General features: G+C 39.9%; 1 protein-coding gene across 4 annotated transcripts in view; it reads left to right on the top strand.

Annotated features, from left to right (window-relative positions):
* The window catches only part of TRIM37 (tripartite motif containing 37), a 118276-nt gene that overhangs the window by 88046 nt on the left and 13371 nt on the right, over positions 1-16859 (top strand). Inside the window, exons 23-24 of one of the 4 annotated variants that reach the window (XM_032162850.2) lie at positions 4925-5041; positions 7197-7275. In XM_032162850.2, coding sequence (XP_032018741.1) covers positions 4925-5041; positions 7197-7275 — 196 coding nt within the window. Of the gene's footprint in view, positions 1-4924; positions 5042-7196; positions 7276-16859 lie in introns of those variants that run through there. The other 3 variants (XM_032162852.2, XM_058445196.1, XM_058445195.1) reach the window with 3 other exon arrangements.

The raw sequence follows: 16859 nt of genomic DNA, 5'->3' as shown, positions 1-16859 counted from the left end.
TGACAGAGTAATAAGATGCAGATTTCTTTTGCATTAACAATCTCTGAAGCTCCTTACAATTAATAGTATCTTGTAATTGCTATCATTGACGTCCAGCAATTTGTCTTTTTCTTTGCATTCACAAAGGTAGGAAACTTCCAGATCTTGGTGCTTGATAAAAGACCAGGTGTTTTCATGCAGGAATTTCTTCCTAGCATTTCTTGGGAAATGTGTATCTTTTTGAATTCTGAAAAAAATTAGTCAAGAAGTTTAATAAATGGAAAGCATTATTCTAATTGTCTTATTAGAATTAATTTTAACAACCCAGAAGCATTACTGATTTGAAGGAATCTACTTAGGGCAAGTTGAAAGTAAAAACTAGAAATACTGATACCTGGAATCAAAGGTTAAGGTCAACAAGAGCTCCTTGGAAAGAAGTGATTACAAATCAGTCCTCATTATAAACGTTGCCATTTTATGTGTGTTCATGGCCCTGTCTGCGGCTAAGTAAATAATAATGAGTTTACACATGGTATACTTAATAAAAATTGAGTGGTGTTCCAAGAAAGATTTTGAAGCAAAATCCTTATATTGGCATTTTTATTAACATGTGATTCTGCACAGTACTGTAAACCTTGCTGAGTTCTAAATGTTACATTATTCACATACTACCCAGTAATACCCACATGCAGTCTAGCATTTGAATATTCACTATAGGCCTCAGTTCTTACAAATATTAATTAAAAAAAAATTTTTTTTTTTTTAAAGATACACATGTAGGCTGGATGCAGTGGCTCACACCTATAATCCCAGCACTTTGGGAGGCTGAAGTGGGTGGATCACAAGGTCAGGAGTTCGAGACCAGCTTGGCCAATATGGTGAAACCCATCTCTACTAGAAATACAAAAAAATTAGCTGGGTGTGGTGGCACATGCCTGTAATCACAGCTACTCGGGAGGCTGAGACAGGAGAATTGCTTGAACCTGGGAGGTGGAGGTTGCAGTAGGCGGAGATCACGCAGTGGCACTCCAGCCTGGGTGACAGAGTGAGACTCTGTCTCAAAAAAAAAAAGACACACATATAATGAATAAAGAGTTTGAAAAATGTATTTAATAACTTTTTAAAAAGAATAATGTAGATTTGGGGAATTCCAGAGAATTCCAATTCATTGTTTTTGAATCCTGAAGGTTGGTATTTGTTGGGAGTTCAGAAACACTACTACTAAGAGGTCAAATTTGTGCCTTAAAGTTCAACTCAGTGCTTTAGTGTTTTCAGCAACAGTTCCATGAAGGGCCACAAGGTGGAGGTGGTACTTCACAGAACTAGCTAGTTTTGGCCCCTTAACATTGTCTCTTTAATGGTCTCTGCTCTTTTTCCCCTACTTCATAAAATTGTTGTAAACTCTTTACTCTTTTAGAACAGGAAAGTTAGGTTTTTTTTTTTTTTGTCTTTGCTGAAGATGGAGACGATTTCTGAATATTTAAGGCAGAAATAATGCTAACCAAACTCTTCTTGAAAACAGAAAAGGAAGAGTGTACCACTGAAGCCATGTGGGGTCACAGTTGCCTTTGTTGGAAGCTTTTTTAACTAAGCAGATTTTATTTCTTTAAGAGTTAAAATACCCATTGATTTTTCCTTGAGTAACCTTTGGTACTTTGTACCTATGAAAGAGTTTGCTCATTTCATCTGTTTTTGGTTTCATGAGCATACAGTTATTTATAGCATTTTATTATATTTTACTGTTTATAGAATCTGTAGTTGATGTCCTCTTTCATTCCTGATATTGGAAATTTTGTTTGCTCTTTTTTTTGTTAGTGAATCTACCTCGAGGCTTTTTTAATTTTATTGATCTTTTCAAAGAAACACCATTTTGTTTCATTGTGGTTTTTTGTTTTTCTGCTGATTTTATTATGTTTTTTATTATTTCCTTCCTTTTACTTGCTTTTAGTTTAATTTCCTTTTTCTAGTTTCTTAAAGTAGTAGTTTAGATTATTGATTTGAGATATTTTCTCTTGTAATATAAACACTTAATGGCATACCTTTCCTTTTAAGCACTGCTATAGTCACATCCCACAAATTTTGATATGTTGTATTTTTATTTAATTCAGAATGTTTTTTATAATTCTACAAAATTTTCAACTTTTTTCCTTTTACCTGCTGTCTCTCCTTTATTATTTTTGCTATCTCTACGGCACTCTATTTGACACAATTTAGACCAGTCCCTTTATCCCCTTGTTTCTTAATTCTTCCTTCCTTCCTCTGTCCCTCGGGGTCTTATATTCTGTTGCTCAGGCTGGAGTACAGTGGTACAATCATAGCTCACTGCAGGCTTGAACTCCTGGGCTCAAGTGGGCCTCCCTCCTCAGCCTCCCTAGTAGCTAGGACAATTACAGGTGCGTACCACCATGTGCCTGGCTAATTTTTGATTTTTTTTTTTTTTTTGTAGAGATGGGGCTTTGCTAAGTTGCCCAGGCTAGTCTCAAACTCCTGGGCTCAAGCAATCCTCCTGCCTCAGCCTTTCAAGTAGCTGGGACTACAGGCATGTGCCACCAGGCCTGGCTGATGAGCATTTTATCTGGCTTTAAAGCCCTTAAATAATTCAAGACATCTGTGTCATCTCATCATTGATGTTGTTGGTTGTGTTTTCTTGGTTTTTCATATGCTGAATAATTTGGGGTTGTATCCTGGACATTTTCATTAGGATTTTTTTTTTTTTTAATAAGACTCTAGGTCTTGTTTTAATCTGCCAGTTTTGTTGTCATTCAAATTCAGGCTTCATCAGTATGCCTGTTTCTATTTACTTTTCAAAGTAAATAACTATGAATATCCTTAAATAACTATGCTACCCATCTCTCCAGGTTTTACTGCTATTTTCAGTGGGAAAGATAGAGTGGAATGTGCTTACTCCATTGTACCTAGAACCTTCCTTCCAGAGAGGATTTTACTTGTGCTTTATTCAAATAATACTAGCTCCTGAACAATTTTTATGTTAATTTCTTGAAATTTGAACCTCAACCTTAAATATCAAACCGAAATTAGGCACATAAATCTTACTTTGAATTTTGAGGTAAGACTTTTTCCCCCCTCTTCAGAGCCCAGTAGAAACAGACAAAATTCCTTGCTGTTTTCCTATGCCAGTAGGCAGACATTTTTCTAGTCTGTTCTTTCAATAGGAATTTTAGCATTGGCCAGGCATGGTGGCTCATGCCTGTAATGCCACCACTTTAGGAGGCCAAAGCAGGTGAATCACTTTAGCTCAGGAGTTGAAGACCAGTCTGGGCAACATGGCGAAATCTCATGTCTACTAAAAAATTACAAAAATTAGCCAGGTGTGATGGCACAGGCCTGTTGGGAGGCTGAGGTGGGAGGATCACCTGAGCCCTGGGAGGTCAAGGCTGCAGTAAGCCATGATTGCACCACTGTACTCCAGCCTGGGTAACAGAGTGAGACCCTGTCTCAAGAAAACAAACAAAAATTTTAACGTTGTGCAGGGGGTGGAGTTTTTTTTATTTTTATTTTTATTTTTTTTGAGATGGAGTCTCGCTCTGTTGCCCAGGCTGGAGTGCAGTGGCGCAATCTCGGCTCACTGCAAGCTCCGCCTCCCGGGTTCACGCCATTCTCCTGCCTCAGCCTCCCCGAGTAGCTGGGACTACAGGCGCCCGCCACCACGCCTGGCTAATTTTTTGTATTTTTAGTAGAGACGGGGTTTCACCGTGGTCTCGATCTCCTGACCTCGTGATCCTCCCGCCTCGGCCTCCCAAAGTGCTGGGATTACAAGCGTGAGCCACCGCGCCCGGCCGGGGGTGGAGTTTTAGTCTCACTTTCAGTTCTTCTATCCCAAGGCAGTGTTTAAAAATCCTCACAGGAAGCTCTCCAGGGCAACTGTGGTCCCTGACCCACTAATGAAAGTTCCTTATCCTTCTTTGTTTCTGACACTTGTGGATTTCCTTTCTGCCTTTTAATGTGCTTGTTCATTAAAATAATGTTTTACATTTATATTTTATCTTGCTGTTTGTAAGGATTTGTAGCAGAAAGATTTTCAGGTTTTCTTGATTGCTATCTTGCTGAAACAAATACTTTTTATAGAATTATTCTTTTAAAAATCAACTGATGTGGCCAGGCACAGTGGCCTGTAATCCCAGCACTGTAAGAGGCTAAAGTGGGAGGATCTCTTCTCAAGCCCAGGATTTTGAGACCAGCCTGGGCAACATATTATAGCAAGACCCTGTCCCTCCAAAAAATTTTTAAATTAGCAGAGCATGGTGTGTCATATACCTGTGGACCTATCTACTTGGGAGGCTAAGGCAGGAGTATCCCTTGAGCTCAGGAGTTTGAGGCTGCAGTGAGCTATGATCAGGCCACTGCAGCCCAGCCTAGGGTGACAGAACAAGACCCTGTCTCTCAAAAAATAAAAATAAATAAAAATCAACCGGCATACACAAAAAAATTAGATGCTCAGTTAGAATACAAACTAATTTATTATTAGAATTGCCAGAATTTCTAATATTCATATACCATGCGGATTTGTATAACACATTTATATTTATGTTTTAGGCTAGGGAATATAATTATTTCTGTAATGAATCAGGATTGAAAGAGTTCCTATTATCTCTTGTGACTGAAAAAAAACAGTGTTTGATTTGGAAAAAAGTATTATCAGTATAATAAAATCAATGCTGGTTTCAAATGATAACTTTCAGGTACTATGGAAAGGGCAATTTTAAACTTTGAGAACAAAAATAAAACCACTGCTCTAAATAGCTAAAGAGAATCGAGGTTTGTGTGGTTACTTTTGTCTTTGTTTTGTTAGTGTTTAGTTTGTTGAATTCTTGGCATTCCATGTAAAATTCAACAGGAATCTCAGTTTAGCAGATACAGAGATTTCTGTTTCCTTTTACTTACAGTGGTTTCTTTTCAGAAACATGTTCTCCTTCCTTCCTTCCAGGAATGAGTAGCGACAGTGACATTGAATGTGACACTGAGAATGAGGAGCAGGAAGAGCACACCAGCGTGGGTGGGTTTCACGACTCCTTCATGGTCATGACACAGCCCCCGGATGAAGGTGCAACACATGATGTCATTTTACACAGATTAATAAAACCGCTGCTGCCGCTTCTCTTTCTTCTTCTTCTGCTGCTGCTGCTGCTACTTCTACTTCTTCTGCTCTGCTGCTTTTGCTTCTTCTGCTTCTACTTCTTTTTTATTATTATTATTGTCATTTGTGAGACAACATTCTTTGGTAAACTATTATGGTGAGTACTGAAAGAACACAGCCGGTAATATTTGGCTTGGTTGCACCTAACGAGTGCTACTTACTGGGTAGGGACAGGGTCCACAACCTGCTTTTGTATAGTCTGTGACCTGAGAATGGTTTTTACTTTGTAAAGAGTCTTAAAAAAACAAGCAAAAGAAACAAAGAAGAATTTTCTTTGTGTTTCTTTTTTGTTTGTTTGTTTGTTTTTGCCCCGAGACGGAGTCTTGTTCTGTCACCCAGGATGGAGTGTCGTGGTGTGATCTTGGCTCACTGCAACCTCCGCCTCCTGGGTTCAAGCGATTGTCCTGCCTCAGCCTCCAGAGTAGCTGGGATTACAGGTATACACCATCACGCCTGGCTAATTTTTTTGTATTTTTAGTAGAGATGGAGTTTCACCATGTTGGCCAGGCTGGTCTCGAACTCTTGACCTTGTGATCCACCTGCCTTGGCCTCCCAAAGTCCTGGTATTACAGGCGTGAGCCACCATGCCCAGCCCAAAGAAGAATTTTCAACAGAGTCCATTTGTGGCCTACAATGCCTAAATATTTACCCTTCATAGGAAATGATTGCCAACCCCTGGGGAGATTTCAGATGTTTGGGTTTTTTTCCTTTTCAGAGATTTTTCTAGCCTGCTGTAAGATAACTTTAACCTTTTAAAATAAAAATAACTTAGAAATACATGCAGATTATGAAATCAATTTTTATTCCCTCCTACCCCCAAAAAAGTTATTAGGAAAAAACAAGAGAAACCTGCTATTAATATTTTCCCTTGTTTTCTTCTGTTCTTATTTGCATTGCATTTCTTCTTTTTTTTAGACAGAGTCTTGCTCTGTCTCCCTGGCTGAAGTGCAGTGGCACAATCTCAGCTCACTGCAACTTATGCCTCCTGGGTTCAAGCAATTCTCCCACCTCAGCCTCCTGAGTAGCTGGGACTACAGGCACGTGCCACCACATCCAGCTAGTTTTTGTAATTTTTAGTAGAGACAGAGTTTCGCCATATTGGCCAGCCTGGTCTCGAACTCCTGACCTCAGGTGATCTGCCCACCTCGGCCTCCCAAAGTACTGGGGTTACAGGTGTGAGCTACCATGCCAGCCCTACCTAAATATTTTATAAATAGTTTTTTATTCTGCTTTTTTCACTTAAATATATTTGTATGTTATTTAAAATTTCATAAACTTCATTTTTTATGGCAACCTAATATTCTTTCATGTGGATATACCATAAGCATTCTGCTGTGAAGCAGTTTTCTGGAATACAGATTAATCAGTAAAAGGATATACTGTCAAGTTAGAGGAATAAACATTTAAAGTTACCCAGAGGCCTTAATAATCAATCTGAACATTCCTCTGCAAGATATCCTGGAGTGACAACATTGTCAAGCCTATGCTAATTGTCTGCTTTATATTTTACATATTTTCCTGGTGTTCTGGTATCTTTTTCAATACAGAACCAAGCATTTGATGATTTGTAAGTATTAAGGCATCTTTAGTAACTTCCTCTGCTTCTAAAAGAATTATCCAAATTTTGTGCAAGTTATTTGGAGTGCTGGTGGGTTTTTGTAGTAATACTTGCATGCGGAGTTTAATTGGCTTTGAATATGTTTTATGTTTATAAGGTCTTGAATCTTGAGAATATACATCATTTCTTCTTGTTCCCTTTTTAAGCTGCCCCCAGATTGTCCCCAGGAGGACAAAATGAGACAATTCTTGTCATCTTTTAATTGTGGGTGTCTATTACACATTTTGTTTTTTTCTCCTTTATTTTTCCTTTGTGTTTGCTTATACCTGACTTAGATCACAAATTCTCTGAAGACAGAGATTTGTTCACAACCCAGCACATCTTTATCACTTAAATAACACATTTAGTAAGATCATTTAAAGACTTGGGAAGGAAAATACTCCCCTTGTTATATTATATGCCTTTTAATTTTAAATTATTTATTTATCTATTTTTTAATCATAGATACACATTCCAGTTTTCCTGATGGTGAACAAATAGGCCCTGAAGATCTCAGCTTCAATACAGATGAAAATAGTGGAAGGTAATTGCCAAATCAAGAGAACTGACTTGCAAGCTACCTTGACCCTGAATTTTGCTGTAGTTGGTGCTCAAATTTGTCATCAGTCAGATAATCAGATTTGGTCTTATTTTTTCATTATCTCGACCTATTGAAATAGTAATTTGGAAACTGTTGGAAGGTGGCACAGTTTAGTCTAAGACAGCAGTAGTACATGGGAAAAACAGTATGGGAAGAGTTCTTTGTATTGTAAGGAAATAACAATGTAGTTCTCTATTAATCTAGCAAATTTGTACATTCACAAAAGGCAGTTTGTCTACTACAGCAGAAGGCTGGTTAACTGCCAGAAAATGTACCTCCAGGCCCTGCATGCCGTCAGTAACCCGCCCGGCATTGGTGCTCTACTGTCTTTGGCTAGAGCTTAGTTGTGTTTAAATAATCATCTTTATATTTGGGGTTCTAATTACAGTTTAATTACAGTTCCGTTAGTGCCTGTAGATTAGTGAACAGAACAATTGCTTTTGAAGAGATTCTGCCCTGTAGACACTTTATGTGAATAACTGAAGTAACACTAGACTGAATCTCCTTTTTGGAGTATGTATCTTCTCTCACTTGTTCAAGTACAGGCACACTGTTTAACCACATGGAATCTTTCTGTTGTGTGACTTCTACAAATGTAATTTTAAATGAATTAAGTCAACGTGGATTCATTACGTTCCTGGTCCTGTAGACACATGTAATATTATTTAAAATTCTTTCATTTTTTTTCTGCCTCTTACTATACGACTATAGTGCAACAAATATTTTAAAGCCCCCTTTTCTTCTTTATTTTCATTAGTTGTACATCGATTTCAGTGTCAACACATTTAAAGATTCATTCGTGTTGCACAGTGGCTTACATGAACGTGAAACTGTGATACAAGGTGTTCTTTCATACTCATAATTAGCCCAAAACAGTTGCCAAACTTTGCCATTGTGCTCCTGCGTTTGTGTTTGAGCTGCTATGTATTTGTGAAAATTACACTGAAAGTTGACTAAGAGACTATTGAAAAAGCATGAATAATTAAGTATCATGTGAGAGACATCTCATCTGCTGTATTTTACTTAGTGAATATTGTTCACTTTTCCGTGTCTGATGTCTTGCTGAATGCTGTGACTCATAGTTTACTTTTGTTCAAAATAGTTTGCATTTTTTGTTAATAAAATCAACTTGAGAAAATATGCCTCTGCTATTTATTAAATTGGGACCAGAAACCCCTTTTTTCTACTCATTGCCTCATTAGTAGTGTAGAGAAGATCCAAACATTTGATTAGTTTGTTTTGTGTTTAGTCTCATGGTGAGGAGTGATGCCTAGCATCGATCCCAGTCATTCTAAAATTAGAATAAACCTGAAAGGCCAAAAGATTTTTTCAGAGACGATAGCTTTTAGTTCAGACCTGTTCGCTTTTAGGACACGAAAGTAGTTTCTCCCTCATTTCCAAGCTATCTTATATACTAAAGCTGCTCCGAGTTCCTCGGTGATGTCGGGAACACCACTGTTTTCCCTCTTCCTTGATGTAGTCTGCTATGCTAAATTTTAGGTAGCAGAGAGGGAAGGAAGAGGCACAGGAGAAGAACCGGTTGCTCCACTCTCTGCTTGTCCTACTTTCTTGCTCTTTCTGTACCCTGATAGAGCCCTCAGCATGTTTTTTTATTTTTATAACCTTTCCTTTTTTGCTGAAGAACAGTCTGCTATTACCTTGCTTCTGTATTTAGTATTTTATCTCAAGTTCATTCCTGGAAAATCTCTCCTGAATAGAGTTTTCTCTTAGGGCTAGAGATAAATTAATGCTTGTGTTGTCCGTGAACATGTCCTTTCTGGACAACTTTAACTACTTGTGTCATTGATCCTTAAGTAACCTTTGAGGTAGATGAGTTGTGTATCAAACCTGTCTGGCCGTAGAGCCTGAGGTTCAGGGAGGTTGTACGATTCTCTTCAGGTTCAACACCACTGGCAGGGATGGGGTGAACTGCTGGTCTAGTGCCTTTTCCACTTTATCTCACTTGCAGCAAAACCAACATTCTGATACCTAATAATTTAAAACCTAAAGATTATTCTTTTTTTTAGCTTTTAATTTTGAGATAATTTCAGATTTGCAGAAGAGTTGCTAAAATTGTGCAAGAGTTTCCGTATACCCTCTGCCCAGCTTCTCCTTTTGTTAATGCCTTACATAATCACAGAACAATGATCAAAACTAAGAAACTATACTACAAGGCTACAGTAACCAAAACAGCATGGTACTGGTACCACAACAGAGACATAGATCAATGGAACAGAACAGAGCCCTCAGAAATGATGCCACATATCTACAACTATTTGATCTTTGACAAACCTGACAAAAACAAGAAATGGGGAAAGGATTCCCTATTTAATAAATGGTGCTGGGAAAACTGGCTAGCCATATGTAGAAAGCTGAAACTGGATCCCTTCCTTACACCTTATACAAAAATTAATTCAAGATGGATTAAAGACTTAAATGTTAGACCTAAAACCATTAAAATCCTACAAGAAAACCTAGGCAATACCATTCAGGACATAGGCGTGGGCAAGGACTTCATGTCTAAAACACCAAAAGCAATGGCAACAAAAGCCAAAATTGACAAATGGGATCTAATTAAACTAAAGAGCTTCTGCACAGCAAAAGAAACTACCATCAGAGTGAACAGGCAACCTACAGAATGGGAGAAAATGTTTGCAACCTACTCATCTGACAAAGGGCTGATATCCAGAATCTGCAATGAACTCAAACAAATTTACAAGAAAAAAACAAACAACCCCATCAAAAAGTGGGCAAAGGACATGAACAGACACTTCTCAAAAGAAGACATTTATGCAGCCAAAAAACACATGAAGAAATGCTCATCATCACTGGCCATCAGAGAAATGCAAATCAAAACCACAGTGAGATACCATCTCACACCAGTTAGAATGGCCATCATTAAAAAATCAGGAAACAACAGGTGCTGGAGAGGATGTGGAGAAATAGGAACACTTTTACACTGTTGGTGGGACTGTAAACTAGTTCAACCATTGTGGAAGTCAGTGTGGCGATTCCTCAGGGATCTAGAACTAGAAATACCATTTGACCCAGCCATCCCATTACTGGGTATATACCCAAAGGACTATAAATCATGCTGCTATAAAGACACATGCACACGTATGTTTATTGTGGCACTATTCACAATAGCAAAGAGTTGGAACCAACCCAAATGTCCAACAACGATAGACTGGATTAAGAAAATGTGGCACATATACACCATGGAATACTATGCAGCCATAAAAAATGATGAGTTCATGTCCTTTGTAGGGACATGGATGAAACTGGAAAACATCATTCTCAGTAAACTATCGCAAGGACAAAAAACCAAACACCGCATGTTCTCACTCATAGGTGGGAATTGAACAATGAGAACTCATGGACACAGGAAGGGGAACATCACACTCCGGGGACTGTTGTGGGGTGGGGGGAGGGGGGAGGGACAGCATTAGGAGATACACCTAATGCTAAATGACGAGTTAATGGGTGCAGGAAATCAACATGGCACATGGATACATATGTAACAAACCTGCACATTGTGCACATGTACCCTAAAACCTAAAGTATAATAATAAAAATAAAAAAAATAAAAAAAAAAGTTAATCCTGGTTGCAATATTGTTTGCCAAACTACAGAATTTGTTCAGATTGCACCAGTTATTTCACAAATGTTCTTTTTCTGTTCTAGGATCCGGTCTAGGATCCCACATTGTATTTTGTTACCATGTTTCCTCGGGATCCTTCAGTATATGACAGCTCCTCTGCCTTTCCTTGCTTTCATGACCTTGATATTTTTGAAGAGGATGTGTTATTTTATTAAATGTTCTTATTTGGGTTTGTCAGATGCTTTCTTAAATTGAGGTTATGCATTATTGGGAAGGCCTTTCTCAGTGCATCACATCAGGGGGGATATGATGTTGATTTATAAGTATACATATATACACATACATACACACACACACATATATATTTATTTTTTTATTTTTATTTTTACTTTTTTTTTGATGGAGACTCATTCTGCTGCTCAGGCTAGAATGCAGTGGCACCAGCTTGGCTCACTGCAGCCTCTGCTTCCCAGGCTGAAGTGATCCTCCCACCTAAGCCTCCCGAGTAGCTGGGACTATAGGTGTCTGCCAACACATCTGGCTAATTTTTCTATTTTTTGTGGAGATAGGGTTTCACCGTGTTGCCCAGGCTGGCCTCTAACTCCTGAGCTCAAAGCGATCCCCCTGCCTCAGCCTCCCAAAGTGCTAGGTTGATTGCAGGCTAGATTGCAGGTGCACTGCTGGCCTGATGTTGATTTTTTTTTTTTTTTTTTTGAGACAGGATCTCGCTCTGTCGCCCAGGCTGGAGTGCAGTGGCATGCTGACTGCAACCTCTGCCTCCCTGGTTCAAGCCATTCTCCTGCTTCAGCCTCCCAAGTAGCTGGGATTACAGGCACGCACCACCACGCCTGGCTAATTTTTGTATTTTAGTAGAGACGGGGTTTCACCATGTTGGCCAGTCTGGTCTCGAACTCTTGACATCAAGTGATCCACCCGCCTCGGCCTCCCAAAGTGCTGGATTAGAGGCGTGAGCCACTGTGCCCGGCCCTGATGTTGATACTTTTTTATTGGTGAACTTAACCTGGAGATTACTTGGTTAAGATGGTGTCTGTGAGGATTTCCTACTATAGATTTACGTTTTTCCCCCTTTGTAATTACTAAATATTTGGGGCAGATACTTTGAAACTATGCAGATACCTTGTTTCTATTAAACTTTTTTTTTTTTTTTGGAAGACAGGGTCTGGCTTTGTTACCCATGCTGTAGTGGTGCGATGTTGGCTCATACAGCCTCAACCCCCTGGGCTTAAGTGATCCTCCCACTTCAGCCTCCTGAGTAGCTGGGACTACAGGCACGTGCAGTCACACTGGGATAATTTTTGTATTTTTTGTAGAGATGGGGTTCTTGAGCTCTTGGGTTCAAGTGACCCTCCTGCCTCAGCCTCCCAAAGTGCTGCAATATAGGCATGTGCCACTGCGCCCAGCCAAAACTCTTGCTAATTTTAGCACCTAGTAGTCGATCTTGCCTATGGGAATTATTACTGTATGTTTTAATGGTACTTTTCTAATTCACTAATTTCTTCTATGTTTTTTGTTAGAATGCTGTAAGGAAAAGTCCCTTCTTCCCCATTTTTGTAATTTTAGCTACTTATTTATATCAGCTACTTTATATATCTATATATGATGGATATTTATTTTGTTTTTGAGTTATGACTCAGTACTGTTAATATTTTGTAGCTTGGCTTGTTCTAATTTTAGCCATTGGAAACTCTTCCAGATTGGCTCCTGTGCCCTTTTCATATGTCTCATTCTTGTTTTTTTTTTTTTTTTTAAGCATTTCTTTGCTTTCTGACATCACAAGATGCCTACCCCAGCCATGGAATTAACCACTTCCTGAGGAACCATGGTTGTTTTTATTGGAGAATGCTATCTAGAAACAAAGATTTGGATGCCACATATTTATTATTATTAGACTGTCACTGCTTCTAGTCCCACTCAGTGGATAGATAGAAAATGTAAATTGGCTGGGTGTGGTGGTGCACATCTGTGATCCCAGTTACTTGGGAGGCTGAGGTGGGAGGATCACTTGAACTTGGGAAGTAGAGGTTGCAGTGAGCCAAGATCATGCCACTGCGCTTCAGCCTGCGTGACAGAGTGAGACCCTGTCTCAAAAAAAAAAAAAAGAAAATGTATGGCCGGGCACAGTGGCTCACGCCTGTAATCCCAGTACTTTGGGAGGCCGAGGCAGGTGGATCACCTGAGGTCGGGAGTTCGAGACCAGCCTGACCAACATGGAGAAACTCCATCTCTACTAAAAATACAAAATTAGCCGGGTGTGATGGCGCATGCCTGTAATCCCAGCTACTTGGGAGGCTGAGGCAGGAGAATCACTTGAACCCATGAGGCGGAGGTTGCGGTGAGCCGAGATCGTGCCATTGCACTCCAGCCTGGGTAACGAGCGAAACTCTGTCTCAAAAAAAAAAAAAGAAAGAAAATGTATATAGACAGCTGTTCCTCAGTATCTTTGAGGGATTGGTTCCAAGACCCCCTGTGGATACCAAAGTCCACAGATGCTCAAGTCCCTTATATAAAATGGCATAGTGTTTGCATGTAACCTGTGCACATCCTCCTGGATACTTTGTTTTGGGTTTTGAGACAGGGTCTCATTCTGTTGCCCAGGCTAGGGTACAGCTGTGCATAGCTCACTGCAGCTATGAAGTCTCAGGCTCAAGCAATCCTCCCACCTCAGCCTCTCAGGTAGCCGGGACTACAGGTGTGAGCCACCACGCCTGATCTCCCAGATACTTTAAATCATCTCTGGATTACCTGTAACACCTAATACAATGTAAATGCTATGTAAATTATTGTGCTATATTTTTTATTATTTTTTAAAAATAAATTCTGTCCATTGTTGGTTGACTCCATGGATGCAGAAACCAAAGATATAGAGGGCTGACTGTATTGTTACTCATGCGAATACACACATTTACATGTATTTCTGTACATATCTGTGTGTGTGCGTCAGTATGACTGAGTCTATATTGGTAACAGTTCAGCTCCAGAGGCCTCATTCTTGCCTTCCCTCTTATTTATAATACCTTTCTCTGACAGAAGCCTAGCTCTCAGCTACGATATATGTATGTACTTGTTCAACCCTAATATACAAGTAGCTTCAGAACCGTTGGCCTCCTGTGGATTCCAGGCTATGCCCTACAAAAAACAAATTTACCACCTAAAATACAATGCTTGTATACAGTTCTTTTAGTCTTTAGCTTTTCAGTGTTGTGTCATAACATTTTTTTCAAAGATATTTAGGTCCTTAGATTCAAAATTACATTAGTTTTTTTCTTTCCCGTTCCCTTCATTGTGATTTTGTGCTTCATTGGTGTAACAGTTAGGTTCATCTGTTACGGTCTACATTCTGTCCTCCCCCACATATCCTGGTTAATTTGTAAATTTACATACATTAAAATTCAGTCTTTCTGGCATACAGTTCTGTGGGTTTCAACAAATGCCATGTATCCGCCACCACAATACTATACAGAACATTTCAGTCACCCCCAAGATTCCCCTGTGCTGGCCCTTTATAGGTAACCACCTCCCTTCCCTGCAGCTCCTGGCTACCACTGATCTGATCTGATCTGGTCTGATCTGTTCTCTGCCCTTTTAGTTTTTGCTCTTCCAGAGTCATGTAAATGGGATCACAGTTCGACCTCTTGCTTCGCAAAGTGCAGTTAAGTTTCCTCATCTTGTGTGAGTCAGCACTTCCTTCTTTTTTATTGCTGAGCAGTAGTAGTCCACTGTGTGGATATACCACTGTTTATTCATTTGTCCATTTGGGTTATTTCTAGTTTAGGGTGATTAGACTCTTGTAAACATTTGGGTACAGATTTTTGTGTGAGTGTAAGCTTTTATTCTCTAGAGTGTTACATGCTGTATTAGTCTGTTTTCATGCTGCTGATAAAGATATACCCGAGACTGGGCATTTTACAAAAGAAAGAGGTTTATTGGACTTACAGTTCCACGTGGCTGGGGAGGCCTCACAATCATGGCAAAAGGTAAAAGGCACATCTCATATGGTGGCAGACGAGAGCTTGTGCAGGGAAACTCCCCCTTATAAAACCATCAGATCTCGAGACTTATTCAGTATTACAAGAACAGCACAGGAAAGTCTTGCTCCCATGATTCAATTACCTCCCACTGGGTCCCTCCCATGATACGTGGGAATTCAAGATGAGATTTGGGTGGGGACACAGCCAAACCATATATGCCTAGGGACAGGATTGCTGGGTGTGTAAGAGAATTTGTCTGGCCTTTGTCCTAGTTCCTGGGAAGTGCCCTCTAAATCCTTGTGATAGGAGTTATTTATGGTGGGCCTTGCTAGTGTATGCTAATGAGATGACTCAGGATCGGGGCTGGCAACACCAGAAATGCTGTGGGTGTCATTAGAGAGCTGCTGCGGCTCTGAACCACGTGATAGCCCAGTTCAACTCATTGCCAATTATTGTTATGTCTACATAAGGAAGTTCCAGTAAAAAATCTGGACACTTGCCGGGCACAGTGGCTCAGGCCTGTAATCTCAGCACTTTGGGAGGCCGAGGAAGGCAGATTACCTGAGGTTGGGAGTTCGAGACCAGCCTGACCAACATGGAGAAACCCTGTCTTTACTAAAAATACAGAATTAGCCAGGCATGGTGGCACATGCCTGTAATCCCAACTACTTGGGAGACCGAGGCAGAAGAATCACTTGAACCCGGGAGGCGGAGGTTGCCGTGAACCGAGATTGTGCCATCGCACTCCAGCCTGGGCAAAAAGAGTGAAACTCCATCTCAAAACTGGACACTAAAGCTTGAGTGAGTTTCCCTGGTTGAAAGTACTCTATTTATATATTTTATATATATATAAGTGTGCCTGGAGAGTAAGTTGTCCTGAAGTCAAGGGGCCTTCACATTTGGGACTTTACCAGGCCTCACCCTATGTATCTCTCTACTTTAGCTGGCTTATTTGTAACCTTTTGTCATAATGAAACTCTGATCATAAGTGCATTTCTGAGTTCTGTGAGTTGTTCTAGTCAATTATCAAACATGAGTAGGATAGCAAATATGCCCAAATTTGTAATCAGCTGGTCAGAAGTGAGGGTGGCCTCAGGATCCCGGAACTTGGAGCTTGTGTCTGGAATGAGGGCAGTCTTGTGGAAGATTTTGCCCATAACCTGTACAGTTTGACCTAACTCCGGGTAGTTGGTGTCAGCACTCATTGCACTGAGTCATATGGTAAGTAGAATTTTAACTTCACTGAGACGCTGCCCAACCTCCACAGTGACATACCATTCTGCATTCCCATCAGTAGCACATGAGAGTTCCACTTGCATCTCACAAATATTTGGCACTGCCAGAAGTTTTTTAGCCATTCTTTTTGGTTTTTCTTCTAACCAACTGAGCTAACCAGCCATTTTTTAGCCATTCTAATAGGTATGTAATGATACTTGTTTTGCTAATATTTTGCCAGAAGTTTTTCATCTATATTCAGAGCGATACTGGTCTGAAATTTTGTCTTCATCTGATTTGGTGTCAGAGTAATGCTGACCCCATAAAATGAGTGTTCTATTTTCTGGAAAAGGGGGTGTAGAATTGGTGTTATTTATTTATTATTATTATTATTTTTTATCTCGGCTCACTGCAACCTCCACCTCCCAGGTTCAAGCGATTCTCTTGTCTCAGCCTTCTGAGTAGCTGGGATTACAGGCACCTGCCACCACGTGCAGCTAATTTTTGTATTTTTAGTAGAGACAAGGTTTTACCATGTTGGCCAGGCTGGTCTCGAACTCCTGACCTCATGTGATCCACCTGCCCTGGCCTCCCAAATTGCTGGGATTATAGGCATGAGCCACCCTGCCTGGCCTTATTCTTTAACTGTTTAGTAGAATTCACCAGTGTAACCAACTAGGAGGAAACTTTTTTCTTTTTCTTTTTTTTTTTTTTTTTTTTTT

Source organism: Hylobates moloch, unplaced genomic scaffold (assembly GCF_009828535.3).
Source record: "Hylobates moloch isolate HMO894 unplaced genomic scaffold, HMol_V3 SCAFFOLD_10, whole genome shotgun sequence".
Classification (NCBI taxonomy): Eukaryota; Metazoa; Chordata; class Mammalia; order Primates; family Hylobatidae; genus Hylobates; species Hylobates moloch.
The sequence above is the reverse complement of the archived record's forward strand: the minus strand, read 5'-3'. Positions and strand labels throughout refer to the sequence as shown.